Source organism: Gossypium arboreum, chromosome 7, assembly GCF_025698485.1.
Source record: "Gossypium arboreum isolate Shixiya-1 chromosome 7, ASM2569848v2, whole genome shotgun sequence".
NCBI lineage: Eukaryota > Viridiplantae > Streptophyta > Magnoliopsida > Malvales > Malvaceae > Gossypium > Gossypium arboreum.
In genome coordinates this window covers 101,800,889-101,822,027 of record NC_069076.1, presented here as the reverse complement: position 1 = coordinate 101,822,027, position 21,139 = coordinate 101,800,889, and the positions used below count along the sequence as shown (strand labels likewise).

Sequence of the window (21,139 nt, the reverse complement as noted above, 5' to 3'; positions counted from 1 at the left end):
GGCCATGAAATCTCAAATAATTAAAAACTTTTCTTTTCACATGTAATCTGTCCCTTATGCGAGCTTACGAGGCCCAATACATGCATTCGGGGTGGTTCGGGACTCAACCGAGAACTCATGAAAAACTTAGGAAATCTCTTGCATCAAGGCTCTACACGCCCGTGTAGGTATAGAGCACACGCCCGGGTGCTAAGGACACGCCTGTGTCCCGAACCCATGTCCAAAAACCTGGACAAATACAAGGCTATTTTCCAAGCCATTTTGTCACACTCACAACACATGCACGCATACTTATACAATAGCATACAACATGAAAAAATTAGGCACTTAAACCTTCCTAACATGACATGACCATGGTAATTTCACATGCAACCATTACAATAAGTTTTTCTTTCATCTTTACCATATTAATGCTATAGCTATCAACATGTCATCAAACCTCATGTCCATCACAAAGCATGCATAATCATATCCACAAACCATTCATGAAGCATTATTAACTATTTACCAATCACTTAATCCTGCATTAGATATTAGCTCATCAATGAATCTCAATTCAATCTCTAAGCATACATGTTGTAAGCCACATCACAAGAGATAATAACATACATGCTTAAGAATAATCATATGGGCCCATAACGATATTAGCCAACATAGGCCAATTTACATGACTAATACTACCTTAATAACAAGCCAATGCCTTTGGCTAAATCATAATATTACATACTCACATTAAAACACTATACATGCCATAGACTAGAATCACTTGAGTTTACTTACGCCGATAGCGTTAACTCGACAGTGTGATAATATCTCTGACGGCCTCCAACCCAAGCTAACCTGGAAACTCTAGAAAACATGGGAAAGAAGAGGGTAAGCTTTCGCTTAGTAAGTTCATATGAAAACAATAAGCAACTCATTAACTTGTTTTTATCAATGTTTACAACATATTCTCAAGTTCACTACAAGCTATCTTCCTGAGCAGCAGTCACTAAATTATTTATATCTGGAGCTACGAAACTCCAAATTAAGTTCCGTTAATTTTCCCTGAAACTAGACTCATTTATCTTTCTTCCATAAAATTTCCAGAATTTTTGACTTAGCCAATTAGTACAGTTTATTCCTCAAGTTTGCTCCTGATTCACTATCTGACAGTTTCAACCCTTCTGCACTAAAGTTCAATTATCTCATAGTACAGAACTTGAATAATATTCTCGTCTATTTCTCTTGAAACTAGACTCATATGTATAATTACTAATTTTTTTCTAGAATTTTTGGTCAAGCCATTTAGTACAGTTTATTAGTTAAATTTTCCCCTGTTTCAAGGTATGACTACTCTAACCCCTATGCACTACGAACTGAATTTCTCCATGTACATAATTCCAATGATCATGCCGTTTGTTTCTCTTAAAGATAGACTCAATAAGGAATCCATGAATGTAAGGTATGACTCTTAAAATTTTTTGTACAATTTACGGTGAATTTATAAAATCAGAACAGGGGATCTCGAATTCATTCAGACCCTGTTTCACGAGAATTTAAATATCACACAATATAGAATTCTTTTTCTTCCTATATTTCTTTCATGTGAAAATAGGCTCATTAAGATTTAATACCATATTTTATTCTGCCTCTAATTCATTTTCCACTTTTTTTAGTGTATTTTCAAAGTTACACTATTGCAGTAACTCAAATCTGTCAAGGCTAAGTTACTCATTCATGGTCATTGTTCATAATATTAATACAACACCATTTTATCCATCATGGTAAGAACACATATTATGCATCATAGATCATCACATATCAAGGCATTATCATAGGCTTAGTATACATACTTGCACAACTCGTAACATAACTCGAGTGCATACTCACCAATGACTTACCTCATTGGGACCATCATCAACTCTTTCCTTGGATTGCCCGTTAAACACTTGGAATATTAATTGGATACTCGGAAAAGCCTTTGCACATAAGTGCCTCAATTGTAGCTAAAGCTATCTCATATCTCATAACATTTCAATGCTCACTATCGAGCTAGTCATGTAGACTCGTAATTCCTAGTGACATGTCACTCGTATCCTAATTTATTCTTAAAGTTCAAACGGGATTTTTCCTTGTCTATTAAGGCTTTGTCTTATCATATTTCTATTAATCACATACACATTAATATCTGTACAATTCATGTAATGATAACATTTAAATACATGTATAGCATGGTATTGTTTACATACGAACTTACCTCGATACCACAAAGGTGAAAAGACATACTCGTCCATAAATCGATTTCTTTCCGTTCTAGGTTCAAATCTCAATTTTCATCATCTATAACATCAATTTAGCCTAACAATCAGTCACAATATTCATATGGGTCTAAAAATCATATTTTTACAAATTTTCATTTTGACCCCAAACTTTTGCATATTTGCACTTTTGCCCCAATGCTCGTAAATTAATTTTTATCACATTTCTTTACTCCTTGAGTCTAGATGAACCATTTTCATAACTACAGCAACTCATAATTTCAACTATTTTACACATTTATAACTCATTTTACAACTTAGCAATTTAGCCCTTTTTAAGGTATTTTCATGCAATTTCTTTCACAAAAGTTGTTTATTAAACAACTAGGACTCATAATCTTCCATAAAAACACAGAAAACAACACATTTACTCTCATGGTAAAACCCTAGACTCTTCATCATTTTGCAAAATAATCTCCTCTTATGAAAGCTCATGCTTTAGGGGTTCCAAAAATGTAAAAATCATCAAGCAAAGACATTAAAATCACTTACTATAAAGGGAGTTTCTTTGCTGAAAGTTTCCAGCTTCTAAACCCTTTCTTTGCTGCCATTTTTCGGTGGAGAGAAGATGAAGAAAGATGATATTTTCTTTTCTTTATTTTATTACTAATTAGTTAATTAAAACACATAAAGCCACAAATTTTGGCCTTTTGACCAATTGGTCTCCCTTGGCCGGCCACACACTTAAAAAGGGTCTAATTGCCCTTTAAATGCCTCCAATTTTAGTTCTCTAGTCTATTAACACATTTAGGCATTAACACACAACTTTTACCTTTTACGCGATTTAGTCCTTTTTCGAAATTGGACTAGAAATCGCTAAAATTAACTTACCAAAATTTACATGCACTTATAAAATTATATTATAACACAAAATAATACTAAAATAATTTTCTTTGGCCTCGAAATAGTGGTCCTGAAACTACTGTTCTGACTAGGCCCAAAATCGGGCTGTTACAAATGAAATTGTGAATTATGAGATATAATAAATTTTGTGAGATAATGTCAGAATGATTTCGGGTTCCCCTGTTCTGACTTTGAAAAATGTAAAATATCTCATTAAAATATTAAAATAATATTTATCTTAATTAAATAATTATAAAATATCATCAACATCATCATTACTTTCTAAATTTCTCTCTCTTCCAATTGACCATTTTGCCCTTTATTATCTTTTAAAATTCCATCTTTGAGTCATCATTTAATTTGGTAAAATTGTAATTTAGTCCCTCATAACTCTTCACCTATTCAATTTGGTCCTAATTCATCCATTTTCCTTAGTTTTCAGATCATTCCACCCTTAAAATATTTACACTATTGACCCTTCAATTTTTTTATATTTATACTTTAACCCTTCAAGTTTTGAGTATTTACTCTTAGGCAACAAAATTTTTCACACTTTTACAATTTAGTCTTTTCTTGAATCAAGATATCATAATTTATTTCCCAATATTGTCATAACTCAAAACTTCCCTTTTTGTCACTTATTTCCTTATTTTTCTATATCAATGATAATATCTTACTATAGAAATTTTTGGGGTATTATGGTGCAGTTACTGGAGAAGAGAGGAAGAAAATAACAGAATAGGAGGAAGAAGAATGAGAGAAATAGCAGAAAGAAAAAGTAGAAGTTGAGAACGTAATATTCTTTTTTCATAACAACCCAGTACTACGAGCATGCTTAAAAGGAAAAGATTGACGCTCCTCTACAGCTGCCATTCGGTTACAACTGAGTGCCCAAAACTCCCTATTTAGTAACTAAGCTTTCCCCTAAAAGGCAACGTATTCATTAAAAGACCCCTCCCCAAAACGTGCCATTTCCTGGCTACATAATTAACTCAACAAACAGAATAAACAGAATTTAACTACTGTTTTAACCTCTCTAATTATTATCTATAGCATATTACAAGGAAAACCAGGTTTGTTTAGTCAAATTGAGAGAAAAACTTTGATTTAGTTTTTAGAAAAGTTTTAAATAGATGATGAAAAAGAGAGGGAAGAGACAACTGATGTTCAAATAGGCAACGGGAGGAAAATTAGTTTTTAAAATTTAGAAAATTTGTCTTTTAAAAACTTTTAATTTTCGCCCTTTTTCAAATCAGTCATTTATTTTAAATTGAATAATATTTTCTTAATTATTTTCAAATATGGTTTCGTTTTTAAAATTCATTTTAAGAAAATTAATAATCGAACACTTAATTCTAATTTCTCAACCTAGATTTTTAGACCCGATAATTATTTTAATATTATATTTGTAACACCCCTAGCCCGTGTCCACGCCAATGTGGTTTTGAGCATTACTACCATATGCAGATCACTTAAAAAAAATTTAAATACTTACCGATTCAATGCATCATATAAATAAATATATTACCATTCAATCAACAGTTTGGCACTTGTATAAGCATCAAACAGCAAACAGCATCATTGTTAGTATACTTGCACATATCTCATATAAATTCAACATTGATATATTTATTTTCTCGACATATCGCACTTGAGTTTAATAATAGTCTCATCTTACATAATTTCCTTGTATCAAGATATCAAAGATAATCATATATGTACATGTCACTTAAACATATCATGCTCTTACCATTTCTTCATAAGCATATATCATTCATTTCATTATATCAATATTTCATGCTCCATCATTTCCATATATTTTATGTATATTTATTCCGTAATAGCTTATATTTTAACATAAATTATATTCCATGTACTTATACTTATTTCGTTTATTTATCTTCATAATTATTTCATACAACTATTTTGTACATATATTTCCATATGTCCAGTTCTTGTAAACATTTCACACAATCATTTTATATAATCATTCGTCATCTGATACATATTACCTGAATATCAATTGTTCAATAGATATCATAGCGTCTCCCATCCACGGTCTTATTTATCTTTGACATGATGCCATAGTGTCTTTCAACTATGGTTTTACTCATTTTCTGTCATGTTGCCATGGTATCTTTCAACCATGGTCTTGTTCATTTCATATCACGTTGCCATGGTATCTTTCAACTATGGTCTTACACATTTCATATCAGGTTGCCATGGTATCTTTCAACCATGGTCTTACACATTTCATATCAGGTTGCCATGGTATCTTTCAACCATGGTCTTGCACATTTCATATCATGTTGCCATGGTATCTTTCAACCATGGTCTTATTCTTTCATGTCACGTTGCCATGGTATCTTTCAACCATGGTTGTACACATTTCATATCATGTTGCCATGGTATCTTTCAACCATGGTCTTACACATTTCATATCATGTTGCCATGATATCTTTCAACCATGGTCTTACACATTTCATATCATGTTGCCATGGTATCTTTCAACCATGGTCTTACACATTTCTAATCATGTTGCCATGGTATCTTTCAATCATGGTCTTATACATTTCATTTCAGAGAGCACACTCCCGTGAACCTTATCCTTACAGCGGGATTACCAGTCCAGGCTAAATCCCCTGTAATATAAACTCATAGAGTATTGTCGGGATTACTAGTCCAGGCTAAATCCCCTGCAACGACAATTACTCTAATGAGCTTAGACCTGAATTACCAGTCAAGGCTAAATTCAGACCCTAATTCGGATTACCCGTCTGAGCTAAATCCATTTTCCACATATTCTTCAGGAGGGCTATATCAGGATAGGATCACCCGTCCGGGCTAGATCCTTTTTACCGTCAATTCCTTCTCAGAGATCCATCGAATTTTCCTTTCATTCAATCGGGATTTCTTCCCCTTTTATCAAATATATCAATGTTTCATAAATTTCCATATAATGAACATTCAAATCATATTCATATCAAAAACATGCATCTCAAGCATTAAAGAATATAATTCAAGTTACACGAACTTACCTCATTGCTTGTTTGTGTTTATAATTTCATTAATTCGATATCTTTTCTTTTCCACGATCAAGTCTCATATTTGAGTCGTTCGGATCTTTATAAATAAATTTGATCATCATTTTCATTCATTTCATATTCTAATACATTTAATTAATGTTCTAGGCAAAATTACCATTTTGCCCCTAAACTTTTAATTAATGACGATTTCACCCTTAGGATCAGGAAAATAAAATTCTTGCAATTTAATCCTTACTTCCAGCTATTATTCTCATATGTATTGATAACAGTCCATGAATTCTATAAAATATCAGAATTTTTCATAATTTCAACACATTTCAATTTAATCCCTAAAACATGTTTTCCCCCGATCTTGAACTAAATTAATAATTTCATTCAATTTTGTAATTTAAATAATAAAATAATCCATTTCATGCAATTTGGTCATTTTTGACATTTTTACAAAATTGCCCATAAAGTTTTACTTTTATTCAATTTAGTCCCTGAGCCTAAAATATACAAATTAGCCATGCTAGATGAATATTCATACATATATTTCCTCCTCCTCCTCTCCATTACACATCCTTAATGTAGATAACACACTTGTAAGTAACATTATCCATAATTTTTTATTATTTACTTTTATGAATATTCAAGCTGTCTATCTGCGTCATTGTCACTAAATTATTTATATCTGGAGCTATAAAACTCCAAATTAATATCCGATAATATTTCCTGAAACTAGACTAATATATATTCTTACCATAAAATTTTCAGAATTTTTGGTTTAGCCAATAGGTACAGTTTATTCTTTAAATTTACCCCTGTTCTGCTGTCTGACAGTTCTGGCCCTTCTTCACTAAAAATTAATTATCTCCCCGTATAGAATTCTAATGATGTTATAGTTTGTTTCTATTGAAAATATACTCTTTCAGGATTATAAACATATAAATTTAAGCCCCTAATTATTTTTATCCAATTTTTTATGATTTTACAAAGTCAGAACAGGGGAACCCGAAATCATTCTGACCCTATCTCACAAAATTCATCATATCTCATGATTTACAATTCCATTGCTTACATAATTTCTTCTATAAGAAACTAGACTTAATAATATTTAATTTCATATTTTATTCATCCTATAATTAGATTTCTACAATTTTTGATGATTTTTCAAAGTTAGACTACTGCTGTTGTCCAAAACTATTTTAGTACAAGATATTAATTATCATGTTATAACACCCTTATTTTCTTTTTCTACACCATTTCTAATCACTTTCTCTTATTTTCTCTTCACTAACATATCAAGAACATAGGACCTTACGTAAGAAAACTCTACTATAACATTATTTCCATGCTTTGTCAATAATAACAAACTTAAAAACATATTGAAATCTTGATATACTTACCTTGTTCTATTGATACTAATTTTTAACTTGATTTTCTCTCTCCTCCAGCTTCTATTTCTTGAATCCAACTTGATATTCTAACTCCCCATGGTCTCCTTAACATTTTTCTCTCGTAGTAGCTATGGAAATTCTTTTGATTTCTAGGTGAAAATGGTGAATTTTTGGTGGAAGGACCAAATTGTAAAGAAAAGAAAATTTCTTTATTTTCCTTCTCTTCTAATTTTGGTTGCATGCATGGAAAGATGATGAAAATTCTTCATCTTTCCTTCCTTTATACTAAATAATTAATAATAAAATAATAATGAAATAATAATAAAATAATAAAATATCTCATTAAAATAATATATATCTAATTAAATAATCATAAAATATCATCAACATCATCATTACTTTCTAGATTTCTCTCTCTTCCAATTGACCATTTTGCCCTTTATTATCTTTTAAAATTCCATCATTGAGTCATCATTTAATTTGGTAAAATTATAATTTAGTCCTCATAGTTCTTCACCTATTCAATTTGGTCCTAATTCATCCATGTTCCTTAGTTTCTAGATCATTCCTCTCTTAAAATATTTACACTATTGGTCCTTCAACTTTTTCATATTTATACTTTAACCTCTCAAATTTTGAGTATTTACTCTTGTGCAATAAAACTTTTCTCACTTTTACAATTTAGTCCTTTCTTGAATTAATATATCATAATATACTTCTCAATATTGACATAACTCAAAATTTCCCTGTTTGTCACTTTATTTCCTTATTTTACTATATCAAGGATAATATCTTACTATAAAAATTTTCGGTATTACAATATTTTACCTAAATTCACTAATCTAATTTTTGGAATGTAACAAGTATGATTTTTAAGAAGTTATGAGAATGTTATAGATAGTTTGCACGAATAAAATAATAATAATCCTATGGTTTTTAAGAAGTTAAGAGAATGTGAAAGTATATTACTCTAAAAAGTTAGCTCAATAGCCATGTAATCTTTGGGTTTAAGAAGGTAGGGGAATGTGGGAATATGTTACTTTCAAAAGCTAGCTTGTGTACAAAATGAGAGAAGGGAGTTTTTTTTTTATAGGCAAACCCTTTTGATTTAGCGGTTACAATAAAATTAAATGGACGGCTTAGATTGCATTTTAGACTATTTCCATCTAACTCATTAAATGTTATAGAAGGGTGAATGTTTTTAGAGCTTTTAGAATCTTCTACACGGTTCTACAATGATCCAGACTCTTATTTGGACATCTAAAATCTTCCAAGACGTTCTAACAATCTCGTGACTTGGTTTTCTTATGTTCACTCCATTCCGAACTTGTTTTTGTGTTTTAGGTAGCTTTGCTCATGGGCGAATCGTAACACAAGATTGCCCTTGTTATTCGAACCTATGACGTGTTTTTGAGATGAATATCCGATGTCAATAGGCCGAGAGTCAAGATTTTAATGATTATTATGTTATTGATGAGTTATTTTCAATGTTTTAATAAATGTACATAAAATTAAACTGGTCAAATCATTGGCTCTCGGTTTGATTGCTAGTCCAATAATAATTAAATAAATAATTCAAAAAATCATAAAAATAATAAAATATTAATATTTTTTATAAAATTGGTTCACTCAATTCAATCATTATTTTTTTCTTTTTGTTTTTAAATTGTTATTAATTTAAAGTAATTTCCAATACAATTGGTTCAACATCTTTATTCTGATCAAACCCCAATCCAATCAATTCCACTAACCAATTTAATTTAATTCAAATTCTACGTCATCCACACTTAAAAAAATTACATTCTACTTTTACCAATTTTAGTATTAAATAATAAATTGGTTGAAGTTAATATTACCCCGACTTGTGAACGATTTTATCGGATATTACCGGGTGGGATGAACAGGCGTACAGTTTATTAATTATTATTATTATTACTATTATTACTATACATAATAGGCGTACAGTTATACACATGAGGCGGCCGTAGAAAATAGGTTCGGTTCATTAATCATTAACATAAGCAAGAAGCATATAGCGAAGGCAGAGAGCGCACAGTTGGGAAAACGAAAGAAAGAGAGAATGAACCACAACCCGCAATCCAGCGATGGGAAGCACGATGATGACTCTGCTCTCTCCGATTTCCTTGCCTCTCTTATGGATTATGCTCCCACTGTACTCTCTTTTCCCTTTTACACCCTCTTCCCTTTTCTTTTTCTTCAAGAACAAATCAATCATCCTTTTATGGAGCAAATTCCTGTAAATTGTTTTTTTTTCTATGTTTCTAATGATTCCTCCACCTATATTCCGGTTGATTTGTGGCAGATACCTGACGAATTGGTGGAACATTACTTAGCCAAGAGTGGATTTCAATGTCCCGATGTTCGATTGTAGGTATTTCTCCCCCTTTTTTTTTAAAAAAAAATCCTTTCAGTATCCTTCTATCCTGTGTTTGGATGCCCAAGCGGAAATTTGTCAAAAAAAATTCCTTTGTCGGTTTAAGATGATAATGTTTGAAATCTTTCATCCTACTTTACACAACTAGCTGTGCCTAGGGTTACGTATCTTTCTTTTAGTTATTTCCAGGGTTCCGGAAAGTTTGAATCTTTAAACTTAATTAATGTTTCCCTGCATATGTGTTGAACAAAATTTAATTACTATTTACATTGTGACAATAATGAGACGTTTATGAAGGCTATTTATTTCTTATATTCAACAAAAATGGAACCCAAAAAACGAGAAAGGACTTTTGCCTCTTATATGCTAGCTAGTTTATGTGTGAGTCATTTTACATGCTTTTCTATGTTAATAAAAGCGGGATGGGGTCTTGGACAGAAGATTTCCTTTAATTTTCCCTTCTTTTTTTTAACAATCTTTTAGAGTAGAAAACGTGTTCATATTGTTGGTATTTTGTTTCCTTTATGTCTGATCCTGTTTGATTTTTTTGGGCTTTTGCAGAATAAGGCTTGTCGCTGTTGCCACTCAGAAGTTCGTTGCGGAAGTTGCAAGTGATGCACTTCAGTATGACACCAAAAGCTTATAACTTAAGTCCTTTTTTGTTTCCCTTTAAAGTAGGAATAAGATAAGGTTTGAAATTTGTTGATGTTATATAAGTTGGAAATAGGACTTTGAGGATATGGCTAAGTTTTTACGTTCCTAATTTATGTGGAGTTATCTATGATTTCTTTAGGTGCTGGGGAAATATTAAATAAATAACCTTTTGAGTACTTTCAACGTAGATTTGCTCATGCCTGCTTATAACATTTTACTATTTATGTAGGCATTGCAAGGCAAGGCAAGCTGCAGTTGTCAAAGACAAAAGGGAGAAGCAGCAAAAGGTGATCTATTTATGTTTGCTTAGTTTCCTGATCTCTTTTGGCTTGTCTGACCCTCTTTTGGAACAGGATAAGCGCCTAATCTTGACGATGGACGATCTTTCAAAGTCATTGCGTGAGGTAGGCATTGAAATATCTACGTTGCCACTCTATATTTCATTACATGTTTTAGTATCTATAACCAAATAGCATCTATTTACGTTTACCATTTATAGTTGATTGCTTGGGTTCATTATGAACAGAGGTTTTGGCTTTTAGCAAAAGCCAGGCTTTTATTTGTTGTCAAAATTATGATGAGACATGGGTTATATCTGCTTAGGCATACACAAAATATTCTACTAATTGAATGGGTTAATTTCCTTTGGGAAATATATCGTGTATTTTGCTTGAGAAGCCTTGTGATGAATGGTCATATGATTTCCCATTTTTTTATGTCCCGAGTGAATAAGAGAGTTGGTTTTTTTTCTTAGCATTTTCATTGGTGTCTAGAAGTAATTGCTTACTGGTGTTTGAATGAGCAGTATGGGGTGAATGTGAAGCACCAGGAGTATTTTGCTGATAGCCCGTCAACCGGTATCGATCCCGCTTCTAGAGAGGAATAGTTGGGCCATGTTATTTACATGTTTGTATTTAGTTGATCTACATTTTTTTGCATATCTATGAGATGTTATGCTAGGGCTACCGTAACATGCTGTTCACTTTTCTTCACATAATATTTTTCTCCCTCTTGAATTTTAAAAGATGATTAGCTGGCAAAACGAGTCCTGATCTGGAAGTTTGGGCTACTAACAATTTGAGTCCAAATCTATGTACTTGATTGGACAAATAATTTGAATATTAAACTCAATTCCTATAAACATTATATAATTATATTAGAACTTGTTAGCTATGGAAGTAATAAATAACAAATCCTTTTAAGTTAAACTCTGAAGTAAAATGAATTAAAGAAGTGTTAATTATGAATATAAATCTATCAAAATATACCAAAAATGATGGTATAAAATGTATAATGGTAAAACATTATTATTGTGCAATTTTAATAACATTATTAATATAATTATATTTTTCATAAAAAATTATTATTTATAACAAAAGTTGGTTTAATAAAATATATTCTTAGATTCTTAAAATCATAAACCCTAAACTCTAATATGGTATAATTAATTTTTTTACCTGCACGAGCTTTTGTATATATACATTATATTATAAGGTAATAATATTTTATTAAGATTTAAGAAATCATTGCACTATTATGTGTATTGCCCCGAATCAATATATATTATTCGAAATTTTATTTATGAGATTAGCAAAGTAAAACTTAGATGAATACACTGTAAAACTTGGTTAAAATTTACCATTAATTCTTTCCATGCAAAAGAATCTGAAAACTGACTTAGAATCATGGTTATTTGAAATCGAATCACTCTAAAGTTAAGGAATATGGAGAAGGCAATTTGAATCTCCGATTTACTGGGTAGAAGAAGTCACTCTAAAAATAGCAGATAGAAATAGATGTGAAAGAAGGTAAGAAGTAATCGTGTTGCTGAGACCGGAGGAACCAAAGTAAGTGAAAACTTTGAAGGCAACCAGTTTATCGAAGGGGAAGAGTTTTCACCGGGAAAGGTTAAGGGTTTAGGTGGATGTTTTAGGAGTTGTCTGTTTGATCATTTATTTTTCTTGTACTTGTTAATTATGAAGCACATTTAGGTTTGGTTTAGGCTTTTACTTACCCACAAGGCATCGCCCAAATCTATGGCTGTTGTAAAGGGGCGCAGGGATTAGGTACTGTAATTTCCTTAACCTTTTCCGGCTATTAATGCATCGGGCATTTATAGTTTCAAAAAAGAAAAAAAAAATGCAAATTATTATTACTTTTCATTCACTGAATTAAAACTATTAGAAAGATCAACTTATATATAATTAAAATCTTGAACGACTTAAAAACAGACACTATTTATTATTGATATTTATTTTTCCTCTTTTCAAAATATTTTCTTTTTCAAAAATACATCTCTATGTTTAATTAACCCTAATTATATTGTTTAGATTAAATAGGTTTTATCATCCCAAACATAAATTTGTTATGATTTTATAAATTATATTTTTGGTATTCTTTTTATACAATAGAATCATAAATTCACACTCGCTTAAATTATTACACATGTACAACCTATTGATTAATCCTACAACCTTAGGGATACAGTAAACACTCTTTACCAATAGACAAAATGTTGGGGTTCTAGTTTTTCTACTTATGTTTAGCTTACCAATGTAACTTTTTTTGGGTCAAAGTTGGTATCTATATTTAGCTTTCGTTACACAAAATGGTACTTGGGGCAAAAAATGTTTAATTTTTTTTATGTGGTCAAATAAAAATATTAGAAATCTAAACGAAAATTTGGTTTTTTATTTTTATTTTATGAAATATTATAAAAAATTTCAATTGTATATAATTTTAAAATTTTAATATATTTTATATTTTATTTCTATTTTTATAATTTTAAGTTTATGATTTTTAATTTTATAATTTTTAGCTTATTAATATCAATATGACATCACCGTGGGCAGTCTCAGAACTGAATTTGTCACATATAAATTATTCGTTGGACGACATGAAAAAGTTAACACCATTGTCCTAAATATCATTTTGTGTAGTGGAAGTCAACACAGATACTAATTTGATTAAAAAAACATAAGTATTGAAATGAACATTGAATTCGAATATAGGTGTCAAAAAGTATAGTTACCTTATATTTTGATATAATTTTTGGAAAAAGCGGTTTAGAAACAAGTATGTTTGCACAACAAAATTTTAATTTTTTTCTAAAAATTGAGTCTTTTTGCTATTTATGACGATAAAATTTACCAAATTTAGTACTTGGTGTTATTTGCTTAGCGGAACTCGTCTATTCTTGACTTTCAACTAACACGGTCTTTTTCGCTATTATCAAATCATCACCTATTTAGAGAGTGGACTTTAATTCATAACCTAATCACATAATAAAAACTTTAAATTTTCAATGGAAAAGTTAATTCTCTATGGGTAAAGAAATTAACTGTCAAACTCGAGTTATCACAAAAAATATAATTTATTTTGGAAAATAAATCTCACTAAATTTCAAACAGAATAACTATGCTCAATAATGTGTGTATTTGCCTTAACTCCTCATTTTAAAAAAGAACCACAAAATTCTACTAGAACAAGAAAATATAAAATAATTGTTGTAAATTAAATGGATGTCATAACCCTTTTAAGCATATTAAAGTAATGAGATAAAACTCTTTACTTAATTTATAATCGGAGATTATTAAATAGAGTAATTAAGAAACTTTAATTCATTAAATGTAACACCTTTATTAATTGAATGTAAAGGAGCTTATAAATAGCACCTTGTAAGTGAAAATAAAATAATGAAATTCTCTCGTATTTTCATCCTCTTTTATTTATTGTTTTATTAATTTTTCTATAACACGTTATCAGCACGAGCTTCTACGAGTTCATAGTGAAGTTCATGTCATTTTGACTTTATATAATTTTCCCGTATAACTCCAGTTAAACTATATATGGTATACGTATTTTCATAATTCTTTTATTTTATTTTCTAGATGAAATATTTGCTTTGGGTAACATTTGCACATTTATTTTTACAACTAAAATCTAATAATGATAATTATATATACATATTTTTTATTAAAAGAAATTTCAATTAATTTAATTTGTGTTAAGTTATTATTATGACTATTCCTCTTTATGCCAATATTTGACATACATATTATTATTTAGCAAATTTGGTATATATAATTGAATTATTTTACGATTGTGAATGCTTATTAATTTACTAATATTTTTTTATTTTGATTCAAGTGATTATAATGTCAAATCTTGCCAAACTTGAATTTGCGGCCTTAGACATCTCAGGCAAGAATTAGTTGTCATGGGTGTTAGATGCTGAAATTCACCTAGATGCTAAAGATCTAGGAAATACTATTTTAGCAGATAAAGAAGCATCTAATCAAGACAAGACAAAAGTAATAATTTTCATCCGTCATCATCTGCATGAAGGATTAAAAGTGGAATATCTCACTGTGAAAGACCCTCTTGAGTTGTGGAAAAATTTGAAAGAACGATTTGACCATCAGAAAACTGTGATACTCCCTAAAGCTCGTTATGATTGGATGAACTTACGGTTGCAAGATTTTAAGACTGTAAGTGAATACAATTCAGAACTTTTCAAAATTAGTTCTCAACTAAAATTATGTGGAGAAAACATAACTGATGAGGACTTGTTAGAAAAAACATTTTCAACCTTTCACGCTACTAATGTGCTCCTGCAGTAACAATGCCGTGAAAAAGGTTTTAAAAGGTATTCTGAATTGATTTCATGCCTTTTGGTGGCTGAACAAAATAATGAGCTATTGATGAAAAATCATAGAATTCGTCCCACTGGTTCTGCACCATTCCCTGAAGTGAATGTAGCAGTACACAATAATTATGAAAATAGAAAATATAGAAGTCACGGTCATGGTCGTAGACGTAGTGGGGGACGTGGTCGAGGACGTATTAGTAATTGTTATCATGGTGGTCATAACAATGATACTTCTAACCACCAGAAAAAGAATAACAATGAAAGATAAGAAAGAAGTGGTCAAAATAATCCTTCAAAGATTGTTGAGAATATATGCTACCGATGTGGTATGAACAGGCATTGGTCACGTACCTATCGTATGTCTGAGCATTTAGTGAAACTTTATCAAGCATCCATTAAAAGGAAGGGAAAGCATATGGAGACAAATTTTATATCCCAAAATGATGAAAAAGAGGGAAAAAGATGAAGTTATTCACTATAGTAATAAAACTGACCATGCTTACGAGGATGATAAATTTAATAACCTTAATAATATAACTCACCTACATGTGGCAGATTTCTTTGAGAATCATTAGAAAAAATAATGTTATTTTGACATTTTTTAAGTATATTTTATTTTCTTGCATAAAAATAATTTATATATTTAATAAATATTTGTAATGTTTCTCATATTATATTTTGTTTGTTTTTATGAAGAATATGAATATTCAACAAAATTTCAATAGACCCAAAATTAATGAAGACATGTGTCTTGCAGATAGTGCTACAACACATACGATTCTCAAAGATAAAAAATATTTTTCTCATTTGACAATGAGTAATGCCCATGTTAATACAATATCAGGTAGTTCAAAACTTATTGAAGGCTCTGGAAGAGCTATTATATTATTACCTAAAGGTACAAAATTTATTGAGTTTTAAAGATATTCGTCTCAATGGATATCATATTGAGACTATGAATGAGAAAAATGTTGAATATCTATATATTACAAATGTTGAATGTGGAAAGAAATATATTTTGGAAAGGCTACCTGCTTTTTCATCAGGTTTATATTATACACATATTAGTGCAATTGAATCATATGTTACTACAAACCAGAAGTTTGTAGAACCACACACTTTTACTATTTGGCATGACATATTAGGCCATCTCGGATCTATTATGATGCGAAAAATCATCGAGAATTCAATTGGACACCCATTAAAGAACCAAAAGATTCTTGAATTCAAGGATTTATCTTGTGTCGCTTGTTTTCAAGGAAAATTGATTATTAGACTATCACCAGCTAAAGTTGGGATTGAATCTCCAACATTTCTGGAACGTATTCAAGGTGATATATATGGGCCCATTCATCCACCATGTGGACCATTCAGATATTTTATGGTATTAATAGATGCATCTAGTAAGTGGTCACATGTATGCTTATTATCGACTCGCAACCTGGCGTTTGCGAGACTACTTGCTCAAATAATTCGATTAAGAGCACAATTTCCCGATTATGTAATCAAAACTATTCGTCTTGATAATGCTGGTGAGTTTACATCCCAAGCTTTTAATGATTATTGTATGTCAATTGGGATAAAAGTGGAACATCCTGTAGCTCATGTTCATACACAAAATGGTTTGGCTGAATCATTTATCAAACGCCTCCAACTAATAGCTCGACCAGTACTTATGAGAACAAAACTCCCTGTTACAGCTTGGGGATATGCTATTTTGCATGCAGCAGCACTTGTGCGCTTAAGGCCAACAAGTTATAATAAGTACTCCCCATTACAATTGGCTTTTGGTCAGGAGCTAAATATTTCCCATCTTAGAATTTTTGGATGTACAGTATATGTTCCAATTGCTTCACCACAACGCATAAAGATGGGTCCTCAAAGGAGGTTGGGAATATATGTTGGCTATGAATCTCCTTCTATAATTAAATATGTTGAACCATTAACTGGAAATTTATTTACTGCACGATTTATTAATTGTCATTTTGATGAGATTGTAACGGCCTAATTTTTAGTGGTGTCGGAAATGGTGATTTAAGATCACTAAATCTGAAAAATAAGATTGAACAAGATAGTAATTTAATGTTTATGAGTCAAGTAAGAATTTATAAGAATTTGTGAAATGGTGAAATTAGTGAATTAAAAGAATTTATTAGGTCAAACGGGTCAAAAACGAGGTATCGAGACCTCGAATTTGAAAATCAAGCTATAAATATTTTTATAAATATTTATGAAGTTTCATTTAGCTAGTAGTAAAGTTTGGTTGAGAAATTTTAACGATTAGGTAGTCAATTAAAAAAAAGGACTAAATTGTAATAAAAATAAATTTTGCTAAAAGGATTAAATAGCTCAAGAGTTAAAAGAAGGAAGATTTAAAGGGAAATTAAGCCTAAAAGTGAATAGGCTGGACGTCAAAGGCAAGAAAATCAGCAGAAAAATAAGGGAAATAAGGGAAAAATTGGAAATTTTACAACTTTAACATATAAAATAAGAACAAAATTGAAGAATCTAGAGATCTCTTCATATTTTATCAGCCAAAACGCCGTAGAAGGTCTGGAGAAAGCTGTTTTTTCATATTTTTACATCATGTAAGTTTAATTCTTGCTTTTTCTTGATAATTTTTAAGTTTTTTGTGACTTTTACAACTAGGTCCATATGTTTAATTCATTAGTTTTGATTATATGGATAATTTTAAAAGTTGCAATGAACAAGTGCTGAAATTTTATGATGATTTATCATGGATTTGAGGTTTTAATTTTATTATATGATGATTTTATGAAGAGAATTTTTTAGAAATAAATATTTAGGACCTAATTGTGAAAGTTGTGAAATTAGGGTTTTGTGATGAAACTTTGAATGTCAAAAGCTGTGAGATAGTTTATAATGTTTAAATAAAGTGTTATTTGAGAAGAAATAGTTCAATTGTTGAACAAATTGAGCAGGGACTAAATTGTAAAATTGAAAAGTTTAGGTAATTGTGTAATTTTGAAAATTTAAGGGCATAAATTGTGAAATAGAATAGAATTGAAATGGATGCTAATGAAGGAATGATTTTATAATTATAGATCAAGAAAACGAACTGAATTGTGGAAAGGAAAAAATTCAAGAATAGTCCCTGAATTTCTACGACTTTTGCAAATTAGCCTGTAAGTTCATATGGCAAAGTTCAATGTTTTGTTATGAAAATCTTATGATTGTTAAAGTATTTTATTGTTGATGAATACTATCAATTTGCATTAACTAATAAATAATGTGTAACTAAAAGTACAAATTAGTAGGAACAATGGATTTGAGTGCTTCCATTCGTGACCTCGATGAATTGACGAAAAATATGTGATAAGTGCGCTTGCTTAAGACCATAGCTGGGCTATGGCATCGGTGCAATGTGATAATGTGACTCAGATAAGACCATAGCTGGGCTATGGCATCAGATAATGTGATAATGTGATTCCGTATAAGACCATGTCCGGATATGGCTTCAGATGATATGTGAACCGTGTAAGACCATGGCAAGGCTATGGCTTCGTGTGATGCGTAACAATGTGAAAGTCCATAGTTTACTATGGCAATGTGATAATGAAGCACTCAATTCCCTTATTGTTCCCTAATTTGACAATGAAGTAAATGAGAAATGGGCCTAAAGGAGTTAAATTGTGAGTAGCCATATGGAAATTATTCAAATGAGTTATTAATGAAATTGTGATTTGGAGGATGAAATAGTTAAACTAATAGATATATGATTGTGTACAATATTTGATAAGATTTGTGTTTTTATACCTATGAGCTTACTAAGCTTCAATAAGCTTACTTGTGTGTGTTTAATAATTTCTTTTGTAGATTGAATTAAAGAGAACTTGGTAGATCGGATCAACACAATAAGGCACACTATTCAGATCAATTCCGGTAGTTTTTGTTTTATGTTTAAAGATTTATATGGCATGTATAGAGTTTGAATGAATTGAAGTAAAGATGTTATAAACTAGTTAACAATATTTGTACTAAAACAGTTTTTGGTAAGTAGCAGTAGTTTGACTTTGAAAATTCACCATAAATTTTGAAAATTGAGTTAAGGGCTGAGAAAAAAATGAGATTAAAGCCTAATGAGTCTAGTTTCATATAGAGGAAACGGTGCATGCAATTGGATTTTATGTTATGAGATATTTAAATTGTTGTGAGACAGAGTCTGAATGACTTCGAGTTCCCTTGTTTTAATTTATAAAAATCATTAAAAATTGCACAAAAATAATTATGAGTCATACTGTATATGTATGGATTCCTCATTGGGTCTATTTTTAAGAGAAACAAACAGCATGGTTATTTGAATTCTGTATAGGGAGAAATTTGGTTCGTAGTGCACAGGGGTCAAAGTAGCCAAACCCTAAAATAGGGGAGAATTTAACTAATAAACTGTACTAATTGGACCAACCAAAAATTATATAAAAAAATTGGTAAGTAGATATGTGAGTCTAAATTCGGGGAAAATTTACAGATTTGGATTTCGAGTTTTATAACTCAAGATATGATTTTTTAGCAACTATGACGCAGTTGGACAGCTTCTCTGTAAAGTATCATATAAATTATCTGAATTTGGTTAAGTGCTCAAATAAGTTTAGTAGTGCCTTGTGCTCGACTCTGGCGACGGTCTCGGGTAAGGGGCGTTACATTTATTGGTATCAGAGCTTCGGTTTAGCCGATACTCGGAATATGTATGATGTGAAAAATGTCTAGAATTACATGCTATATAAATCTGTGATAGTGTATTGTGTATGATCCGATCTAATCCTTGTTTTTATTATAGATTATCTTTGATTTGAAAAGATGTCAGATAGACCAGAACAAACTGAGCAAGAAGAAGTTAATAGCAGAGTACAAACCTCTGAACAAGGAACAAGTAGTGAAGTTCCGATTTCATTGATGCGAGAACAAGAACTCAAAAATATGATTTATGGATTCATGAATCAGTGGTATAATGAGAATGTGCGAGAAAGAAATCAGACTCCGCAACCTCCTCCCCCTATCTCAACATCAGAGTACCCCTGTTGCTCCTCCACCTCCTCCGACAACTAAATCGCAAACGTTCTCCATTTGAAAAGCTCGAAAACATGGGGTGAAGAATTTCGGGAAGAACAGATGATGACCCGTTAAAGTTGAATATTGGTTACAAAGTATAATGAGGGTTTTTAAGCAAATTACGTGCTTACCAGATGATTACTTAATATGTGACGGTCATTATTGAAAGAAGAAGCTTATAACCGGTGGGAAACAATAGAAGTCATTGTATTCTACCGAGAAGATCACTTGGGAATTTTTTCAAAATGAATTTAAGAAGAAATATGTCGTAGAAGATATCCGGATAAGAAGAAAAGAGAATTTCTCGACTTTGATGTGGAAACAAGTCATGGCTGAATATGAAAGAGAATTTGTCGATCCGAGGAAATATGCTCGAGATATAGTACCCATCAAGAAGAAATGTATCGATTTGAAGAAGGGCTTAATGATGAGATTAAAATGATGATAGGGGCATTGAGATACGAGAATTTGTTGTTCTATCAGATCGTGCTCAGAAGCTTGAAGAAGTATATAATAGAAAGATGCAACGAGATAGAAGAAGTAAAGAATCTTTCAAAAGAAGTGCATCTAAGTCATTTTCGGCTTTACCAGTGAAGAAATCTAAAGAGGAATTCAGTTGAGCCACTTCAGCACCGAAAATATCAGGAAAAAGTAGGCCAAGACAATTGATTACAAAGCATCTGACAGACCTGCTGTTAGTGTGGGTAGTGTACAAAATACCCAAAGGCCTAAGTGTCAACATTGTGGAAGAAGTCACCCCGGTGAATGTAGAAGTAAGTTAGGGGCTTGTTATAAATGTG

The 21,139-nt window shown here is 31.0% G+C and overlaps 1 protein-coding gene and 1 long non-coding RNA gene across 2 annotated transcripts; one reads left to right on the top strand and one right to left on the bottom strand.

The window, feature by feature from the left end:
- Positions 1-503: 503 nt before the first annotated feature.
- On the bottom strand, positions 504-2,908 carry LOC128295075 (uncharacterized). The gene is made up of 3 exons (XR_008285377.1): positions 2,793-2,908; positions 2,240-2,322; positions 504-849 (listed from the first exon to the last, which is right to left on the bottom strand). It is a non-coding gene; the product is annotated as an uncharacterized LOC128295075 (long non-coding RNA).
- A 6,610-nt stretch (positions 2,909-9,518) lies between these two features.
- On the top strand, positions 9,519-11,660 carry LOC108481027 (transcription initiation factor TFIID subunit 10-like). Its single transcript, XM_017784192.2, has 6 exons — positions 9,519-9,742; positions 9,893-9,957; positions 10,526-10,588; positions 10,848-10,905; positions 10,972-11,022; positions 11,424-11,660. Exons 1-6 carry the CDS (start codon positions 9,650-9,652, stop codon positions 11,502-11,504), a joined length of 411 nt encoding a protein of 136 aa, XP_017639681.1. The 5' UTR covers positions 9,519-9,649; the 3' UTR covers positions 11,505-11,660.
- Positions 11,661-21,139: the final 9,479 nt, after the last annotated feature.

Coding starts and splice junctions, on each gene's coding strand:
- LOC108481027 (XM_017784192.2), top strand. CDS start 9,650: ATGAACCACAACCCGCAATCCAGCGATGGGAAGCACGATGATGACTCT. Junction 9,958..10,525: donor CAATGTCCCGATGTTCGATT/GTAGGTATTTCT, acceptor GGGCTTTTGCAG/AATAAGGCTTGTCGCTGTTG. Junction 10,906..10,971: donor AAAGGGAGAAGCAGCAAAAG/GTGATCTATTTA, acceptor CTTTTGGAACAG/GATAAGCGCCTAATCTTGAC.